This window comes from Sebastes fasciatus, chromosome 2, assembly GCF_043250625.1.
Source record: "Sebastes fasciatus isolate fSebFas1 chromosome 2, fSebFas1.pri, whole genome shotgun sequence".
Classification (NCBI taxonomy): domain Eukaryota; kingdom Metazoa; phylum Chordata; class Actinopteri; order Perciformes; family Sebastidae; genus Sebastes; species Sebastes fasciatus.
This window is the reverse complement of record NC_133796.1, coordinates 15,758,721-15,768,256: the sequence shown is the minus strand read 5'-3', so window position 1 is coordinate 15,768,256 and position 9,536 is coordinate 15,758,721. Positions and strand designations below refer to the sequence as shown.

The window sequence follows — 9,536 nt, the reverse complement described above, 5'->3', positions numbered from 1 at the left end:
GAGGTATACACTAGGTATTTGCTTTGGTTTTGTTGGTGCAAGTAAGTGGTATAATAACAGAAGAATAGATAAAAACGAAATAATAAAAAAATGTAAGTTCTACCAATAAACAATATACAAAATAAGATATAAACAAAAATAAACATGATATAAACAGGTAAACTTATAACTTTATCCTCATAATATTAAGATTTTTTTTCTCGTAAACTTCTAACTTCATTCTCACATTATTATGATTTCTTTTCTCGTAAACCAATAACTTTAGTCTAAAAATCTCAGACTTTTTTTTTTCTCAATGTGGCCCTAATACTCCTTCATAATTACAGTCTAGTAATAAGAGTAAACCTCATGTAGACACACAGACACACAGACTGCTCTGCTCTCAGAGCCCTCTCTTCTCTTGACTGTGCTGCTGTCGCCTGTGGCTCCGCCCCCAGCGTGACGTCACAGGGAGCGTGTTGAGCCGACAGAGGAAAGCAGCTTTAATTGCAGGCAGAGAGAAAAAGCCAGCGATGGCTTCGCTCAAGCAGGAGCACCACTACGGGCTCTCCTGTGGAAAAAACAACAAAAACAGCCCCAACAGGACGCTGTACCACGTCAAGCTCACGGACACGGCTATCAGAGCTCTGGAGGCTTACCAGAAACTCAAGGTACCTTTTCCTCATGTGTGTGTGCGTGTGTGTGTGTGTGTGTGTGTGTGTGTGTGAGAGGATGAATTGTTAAAGTTGTTGTTTTTTTGTTTTCTAAATTCAACTGTCTCATTTTGTTGAATTATCTACTTTTTTGTTTATCTTATTCTATTTTAAAGACATTCTGCAGTAGGCTATTAATTAGGCTAAATAGATGAGTCACTCAAACTAGTTTATGAGTTGCTACATGGCTGACTTGCATGCCACTGAAGCCTGTGATTGTCGGGAAAGACGAGCCCATCAGCTGTTTGCTGGGAAATCCTTCCTCGTGCTTCAAAAATAAAGCAGTCTGCCAAGTTGTCTAATTGACAAATAGGGCTAGGAACATAATTAACGCCAATGGAGGCCATTAACAGCACACAGGCATTATTGATTATGCAACTTTAAATGACATGTATAATAAACACATGATGGCATAATTGTTTACTGCTCTAATTTTAGATTACAGAGCTGCTCTCTGAATGTGTCACAATAAATGCTTCTGTCTCTCTCTCTCTCTCTCTCTCTCTCACCTCAGATCTCTTTACCAAGTGAACCATCAATTTGTTTCAAAGGAAACCAAGGGGTAAGTGTGTTACTGCTTTTTTTTACAAGCTCATTGTGCACAGAAAGTGTAATCATGTCAAATCAAATCTAGCAATAAAGAACAAGCAGATCACTTTATTCAAGATTCAAGATTTACTTTATTGTCATTTCACTGAGTATTTGCATACACAGAAGGAAACTAAATATTGTTTCTCCCGGCTCCCGTGCATTAAAAAGGATAGAATAAATAAGTATTAAAGTTAACATACCCTTAAAATAGCAATAAAAGAATAAAATAAGTAAACGTTTCAGTCACAATTTCATACAATTTGTAGTCATACACCCAATTTGCAGTCGTGTTTAGCAGCAGAGAAAAGTGCATTTATGTCCATAGTAAAGTGCTGTTTGCATTACTGTTCCAAAAATTGTCTTTGACATGTGACTAGCTTTAAAAACTGTTTCTATGTTAATGCTGGGGGGTTGGATGTGAGTGTGTGTGTGTGTGGGGAGGGCCAAGTGATATTCATCTGCTCAGCTGTTTAAATGGATGTTTTTTTGTTAAGAAGGCAACATATTACTGTGAAATAATTTTTAAAACATATGCCAAATCATTTCTTAAATCCTCGAAGAAGCTTTTGTTTGTCACACATTTGCTGTTGACTCACACGGCCCCACCATACTGCAGCTCAGATGGGAGCTTATAGCTGGACGTCTCCAGCAGATAGGAGGCATGCAGGTTACTGGGTTAGGCTGGTGACTGTGGAGAGGCTTTGTTAGGTCAGCGAGCGGCTCTGGGAAAAGGACGGGAGGGAGGGAGGGAGGGAGAAGTGTGCAGTGGGGAAAGGAGTTATCATAAGTCAAATGAGGAGCCTTCAGTGACGGAGATTAACTCTGTGTTCTCATTTGGGGAAATGTACTTTAATACTGTGTGAGTGTGTATTCACTGTATGTAATACACTTAGACACATCATCAGTAACACTCTCGTGCTCTTGAAACTGCATCATAATCTGCAGTATCTAGCCTGAACTATGTGTGTTTTGACTAAAGTCAGGAGCAGCTGTGTCCTTGGGGAATACTTTACTTTTCAGTCCATTCTAATTGCATGGGCTGGTTGGGAAGAGTTGCAACCCCCTTCCTGTCATGCCGAGATGAGCTGAGTGGTGGTGAGTTTTGTAGAGGGGGGGAGGCTTGTGTGGTTAACAGACTGGATTAAACCTGTAAAAGTGTAGGCGTGGTGTCGGGAGTTTGTTTTGCTCCTACTTAAAGGCCTGTGTTTGAGGCACTGAGATACATTTTAAAAGTTATTTTTAACTGGAAGAGTGTTGCACATACATCTTTATTGTTTCCTTGAGCGATTGCTGGCAGTCAAATTCATTTTTACTTCCTGCACATCATCGCTATACAGTATAGAGTGCTCCGGGGATGACGTATTTTTGTTGGCCAACAGGGAAGTTAGCATCAGTTAGGTTCCCTCGACAAAAAGCCGATGGGATTTTTCTATTGTGTTTTGGATTATTGCAGAAAATAAGCTCCGTGGCGAACACACGTTTATGATACTTACACGTTTTGTTCAGCAAGATAATCTCCACAAATGAACACCGCTTTTATGATTTTTGAAGCGTGAATGGAATCGCCAGAGGTAAAAAGCTAAACGTTAGGCTATAAACGAACTACACCACGTTTGCATGAGCTTGAGTATACACAACGTGGTTGTGAAGGCCGGACGACTCCGCATGATGACGTTTAGTAGTCTCATTTAGCCACATGTTAGCAACCACCTTTTTAAAGACACATGAAAGCTTCAAAATTCACAAGCGGGGTATTTACTGACGTATTTTATATCATAAAACAAAATCTCTTGAGCTTGTGTTAACCACAGACCTTATTTCAGGCATCTAACTAAAAGAAACATTCAAGAAACTCATCGACTTCCAGATGAGGGAAGTGCTAAAATGCTAACTCATCACCAGATTTTAGGACTCATTCCAGTAGCACTCTATTATTATGATCTGGTGGGCGAGGCTTTCTAATTAACCCAGATAGTTTCTGTAAAGTCTCCAAACTGGCTCCTGCACAAACTGTCACGATACCACGGGGCTGTCTGCCTGAGAAGCAGTTCTCTGCTCGGGGTCAAGTGTTGGAGGTTAGAGGTCAGTTGGTCAGCTGTTTTTTTTGTTTTGTTTTCTGGCTCTATAGATCCCAACTGCAAAGGCACAGGGCCTTGACAGGAATATGTGTGGCATTAAATTAGAAGAAAAGCTGCAAATCCAATCCACAGCTTCACGGCTCACGCACTAAGCTGTGGGACTGGGTTGCTGAGAAGTAGTCAGCCATAAAACTTGGCTTTGTGATTGGATTCAGTCCCATTTTATACCTGTAAAATAAAGTGTTTTTCAATGGACACACGTCAATCTGATTTACTTAGAATAGACAGTTTACTGGCTTTGCACCCCATGCAGGAGTGAAATGCCACCTGTTAGAATAAAAGGACATTGATTACAGTGATTATATGATATTTCTTTCTCAACAAGGATTTGTGCTAGTGAGATCAAATGTAGCACAGTGCTGTATTAAATACTGTTTGGAGACCAGAGCGAGGCCTGGTCCTGTATCTGAGGTTTTTATACCACGACAGTCCACCTTTGCACGACTGCTGTTATCATGATGGCTGATTGATTGCAGGTAATTTTACACCGCTCCCTGTATGTATCACAGAGAGCTAAAGTTATTAGCCAAATGAATGTTTAGAGGTAATTACAGGAGCCATAATACTCTTGATTACAGTGTGAGGCATCATGACTTCAGTTTGCGTTTGCGTTAGCTTTTCCTGTCTGTGTGACTCAGACATTCATGATTGTGTGTTTTTGTACGTGTGAGTGTGTGTATGTGTAGCGCTGACACACTTTATGCTGCAGTAATAGCTATGCATATGACATGAACTCTGCCCTGCTAATTTCCCTGTCATATTCCCAGGTTGGAGTCCCACTTTTCTCTGTGTAATGAAAGAGAGAGAGAGCGCACACCTTGTATGCCAAAGTGGTGTGTGTGTGTGTGTGTGTGTGTGTGTGTGAGTGCATACTGTGCATGTATGCATGCTTTTTTACATATTAAATGCTTGCATTTGTTTGCTATGACGCGGGTGTGGCTGGTTGTTTTCTATGTGTGTTTATGCTGTGCCCTGTGTGGCCTAAAGGCATGATTTATTCATGTCCCACCTCCCTTTTTCCTGTCCGGCCCCCTCTGCCCATTGTGCAGCAGTCTTTAGCCTGGCAGGACCAGAGTGGATCCCCTGAGGACCCTCTGTGTGGGTGGTGTTTGTGTGTGTGTGTGTTTGTTTGTTCGGTTCGCCTGTGTGTATGAAAGAGAGAAAGAATTTTTGGCACTTGCTTTTCTATGAGTGTCTGTGTATTTGAGTCTAGGGTTTTTTTTTTGTCTGTGTGTGGTGTTTACGCTGCCTATGCTGAGATCCCCAGAGTCCCCCTCTGATTGTGTGTTGTCTCCTCTGATTTGAATAACAATGAGCGGGGGAATGCAGACTGTGTGTTGTCACCCTCTTTGGATCACCCAAATTGAATCGAGTACAGTCAGCCCAGATGTGTTGTGGCCTGCCCTCAGGGTTCGTTTGTGCCCAACGTGATAGAAACTTCGCTGCCGTGGATCTAATGGAGTGGAGACTAAAAATGGAGAACACTGTGCAAAAACATCTTCCATCATAAACATTCAATTATTTACCCATGACCAAAGTTTGAACTCAAGACTAACACTGTTACTTCTATTGCAGTAGAAGCTGAATTATCAAACACATTGGTATAGAAACTGGCTGATAATCCACTTGACTATAATATAAAGCAATGTAAAATTGGAATTGGATTTTGAAGTGGGGTTGTATTAGGTACTTATCCATAGTAGGTGTATTACCTACAGTAGATGATGGTCAGCGTGCCCCCAATGTGGAGAAACAGACAGGATTTACCGCACGGAACCAAAGCGATATACTGCTGTGGACGGGGTCGGCAGCAAAATGTACTTTAGCCACCTAAATATAAGGCCCACCTAAAAAAATCAATATCAGTTGAAGTGTACGCTATTTAGAATATTTTGCCGGTCTACCTTGCCGTGAGACAGCTTTACAGTCTAGATGTCCAACAGGGATCTGAAACCGTTGTCTGTGTTATCGCCGAAGCAATCAGACTCCATTGGAAAAAAACCTGTTCAGTCGAGTCTGGTGGCTTTGGCGAGAGCATATTTGGATACAAGGGCTTCAGTTCCCTGTCGGAAAGGGCTATCTGAAGGCAAGGTACAGCGGTGAAAATATTGTTAATATAGCGTACACTTAAACTGATATTGATTTTTTTTGTTTTTAAGCAGACCATTCTTTTATTTTTTGCTGCTGGCCCCGTCCACAGCAATACATTACTTTGGTACGTGTGGTAACTCCTTTATGCTTCTCCAAACTGGGGGCGTACTGACCATCATCTACTGTAGGTATATGGATAAGTACCTCATACAACCCCACTTCAACTCACCCGAACTATCCCTTCAAGTCATGCATAAATCATCTGGACATATAAAAGTACTCAACACGTGGATAAAATGTAAGGCAATTAAGAATATAAGCATCACATCCCAAAAGAGCTTTCACTGCATTTCAGTAATCTCTTCAGTATACTGTATATGTTGTGTCACTTGGTATAAATGTATGTCGTTTCCTCTCAGATCACGTTAGTCAGTGTTTGCCCACAAAGGGGCAAATTGTTGAGGGATTATGATGTTTTAAACACTGGTGGGTATAGCTTGATACTTTCTCTATAAAGCCAAGAATGAAAATCTTGTGCGCAGACCGGATTACATATTTATTTAGCGTGTGTGTGTGCAAGGCGAAGACAAGCGGCCCTCTGAGATCCAGCAGCAGCAGCTCCAGAAAAATGTGCTCTCTGTCCGATTTAAGCAGCTTGGAGATATGGAGCACATCTTGGCTCGCTGAGGAACGTGTCCCGTCTAATTCCCTCATGTGAAAATCCACACCGTGAGCTAATGAGGCATAAAAGGGCACTTGTTTCAACCCCTCCACGCGTGTGTCATGGTATGGCCCTGCATGTGTGGAAACATAGCGTTCTGTGGAAGAACCCACCTTGCTTGGGGAGGAGAGAGAAGGAGGGGCTTTTGTCAGACACAGTGACCCACAATTTGTTGAAGCTGACAGTTTGGCCCTCAGGCACCTGCCAGAGACGTATCGTTCTTGGCATTGGAGGAGGAAACCTCGGGGGATGCTCGTGGCACTGCACCCTTCCTATCCTCCTCCTCCTCCTCCTCCTTCATGCCCAACCTCATCTCCCCCAAATACTGGGGCTTGCAGCTCTGGCAGCAGCCCTGTCCCTCTGTGAAATTGCAAATGAAAAGGAATGGAAGGCGATTACAGGCTGGGGCTTGATTACATGCACTGTCTCCCACTAAAGGCAGCTACATTAATCACCCAGAGCCAGCATGTGGAACTCTGCTAGAGAGAAGACACTTCTTAGCTTCAAGCGTTGACTGATGGGATCATAAACACACATGAAAACACGCAAAAAAATCTCTAGTTTTTCTCTCTCTTTGTATCTCCTTCTCTGCTGCCTGCCCCCCCGTCCCTTGTTCCTGCACTCGGCCGGAGACACAGACACACATTGTGTTGCGTATCGCCGTCCTCCATTGTGGCCGGGACTCTTCTTAAATGGCATGTGTCAACTTGTGGCCCTGGGAACGATTCGTCTCTTTTGTTTGTGATGAGATGACGAGAAGTGGTGTTTAGTGAGGATGAGGGTGGTGGCTGGCTGGCTGTCTGAGCGTGTGTTTGTGTGTCTCTAAGCCAGTGGCGGAGATGTTTGGCTGATAGCTAGACTTTGGCCTTTCTCCCTCCTCAGCCTTATGAGTGGCAGTAATGCTGATTACACCCTGGTGAGAGGAGCTGGAGCTGAGCCTCTCTCTGCTCACGCTGGATTAACACACACACACACACACACACACATGCATAGAGTTTGCATTAGCAGCGAGCCCAGAGTGTCTTGCCTCCTGCTGATAACAGACAGCGGTGGCGGCGACAGGTTTCACTCCCTCCTCCTCCTCCTCCTCCTCCTGCTGCACCTCCTCCCTCTCCTCCTATCAACCAGAAAGGGGAAGCAGTGCCATGGCATCCCACTCTGGAGCCGAGGAGGCCAGAACAAAAGACGGCCTGTTTTCAGAAGGCCATTACTCAGGCTGCAGAGGATGTGGAAACAATAGCCTGCATGAGATCTACACCCAGACCCCACATTCAACCAAAAGCTAGCAGGAAACATAAGCCTTGTGCAGCGACAGCAGTCTCTCACAGTTTTTGTTCAATCCACTTTATAGTTTGATAAAGCCAGGAAAATGAGCCTCTCCCGTCCTGCGTCATCAACGTGTGGAGACATTTATGATAGTTGAGAGGGAACTGTGACTCTCATTAAGATACTGTCGCCACACACATACTGACTGTCTTTGCTTTTGTTGAGTCAAAACTTTAGCTGCTGACATATTTTTTTTTAATGGCAGTGTTTTCTGTGTTACTTGGCAAGTATTTGTCAGGTGGAAATTTCAAATCTGATGCAGGTCAATGGAGTAGTCTTGTGATTATGGACCACATAAAGTTATTGGTTATCTCAACAGGCTTGTGTTTCCATAAAAGAGTGATAATAAAATAATAAAAAAAGAGAAAGATCAGAAGAGAAACAATTTACCAAAATATGATTAGAAGAATAACAAATGTAAATATAATATGAAATGATAAAAACAAACAATTGTACAGACTTACTGTTGAGTAAGACTTGCACTCTTTGTCTGCTCTCACTTATGCCCAATTTCCACTGCATGGTACAGCTCGGCTCGACTCCACTCGCTTGTTGGTACCATTCTTAGCTGATCGTCCCAGCGACGCTGCGTGAAACTGTCTTGACATCATCTTCAACGTGACACAAACAGTGTGTTCTCTTGATGCGTCCTTTCATCGGCAACCAAACAGTGGAACATCTGTACTTCGCCATTTGACCACACCATGGTTTTGCGGCCTGCCATTCTTTTAAAATCTGGGTTAAGTGAATACAAAAATTGCAGTTGCTACTAACGGTAGTTTGGCTATTTGAAAATGGCGGGTTTGTGCAGGACACGGGACACCTTGTCGCGCAAGTGACAATTCTCTGCAGTCTTTTAACTCAACCTTTTTAGTATCGGCTCAGCTCAGGTGATACCAAAAAAACTAGAGCTGGGCGATAAAGAGAAAATCAAATATCATGATATTTTTGACCAAATAACTCAACATTGATATCGCGACGGTATTGTAGGGTTGACTATTGGTGCTTTCACAAACTATTTACACAATTATATTTTTGATAAATAATCATCAGTAATGTGGATACAATGACTAAGTGAGTAAAAGCAATCACTTTACTGTAATGCGGCCTTTAAAACCAGGAAAAGCCAACACTTGCCATATTATGATATCCAAAATCTAAGACAACATCTAGTCTCATATATCGATATCAATATAATATTGATATACTGTATCGCCCAGCCCTACCAGGTACTATGCACAACTTTTGCCAGTGGAAAGCCAAAAAAGAACAGTTCTAGTTGAGAAGAGCCGAGCCGAGCCGTGCCGTACCACGCAGTGGAAATGTGGCATTAGTGTGTGTACATGCAAACTAATAATAAAAAAAGCAATACTCTGATTATCGCAACTGTCATGTAAACAGATTAACAAGGTTTTCGAAATTGAAGTAACCATAACCAAGTTTTCACATTATTGTGACACGTTTAGGCTGCTTTCTGCTTTCCTGTGCTTTTTATTAAATGTCACAGAGGTCAGAGTGAGGCAGATGCTATCTGAGTTTCCCTCTTTTTATATGTTGTGTGCTGGTGTTTCCTGTAGGTTACCAAACAGTCTTCATAAAACCAGGATAAACTTGGGTTATTTAGGAGGTCAGGGGGAGGATGGATCCACTACATTAATGTGTCCAAGGATTTAGATGAAAATGTACTATTTGTCATCTCAGTACCTTCATGTGCAGCAACGTGAAAACTACAGAAATCTTTTTAGAAGTTCACAGACCAGCACGCACTTGCAGAATTAAGTGTAAACACATAATCACAGATATCACTGTGCATACTAGTATTTCTGGTTTATGCACAGAGGTAACGACTCACCGAACCTTAAACTGCTGCTCCTGCTGCTGCTCCTGCTGCTACGTTCTCTTACATAAGCTGGTGGGGTGAAAAGTTTAAATTTCCTCACATTTTCTAACATGATTAATGTTGGAGGCCTGAGGTAA

General features: G+C 42.5%; 1 protein-coding gene across 1 annotated transcript in view; it reads left to right on the top strand.

The window, feature by feature from the left end:
* The first annotated feature begins 440 nt into the window (after positions 1–440).
* Positions 441–9,536, top strand: part of LOC141753114 (RNA polymerase II elongation factor ELL2-like) — a 32,354-nt gene continuing 23,258 nt past the window's right edge. Inside the window, exons 1-2 of the mRNA XM_074611481.1 lie at positions 441–650; positions 1,207–1,254. Of these exons, the coding sequence (XP_074467582.1) occupies positions 513–650; positions 1,207–1,254 (186 nt within the window). The 5' untranslated portion in view covers positions 441–512. The remainder of the gene's footprint in view (positions 651–1,206; positions 1,255–9,536) is intronic.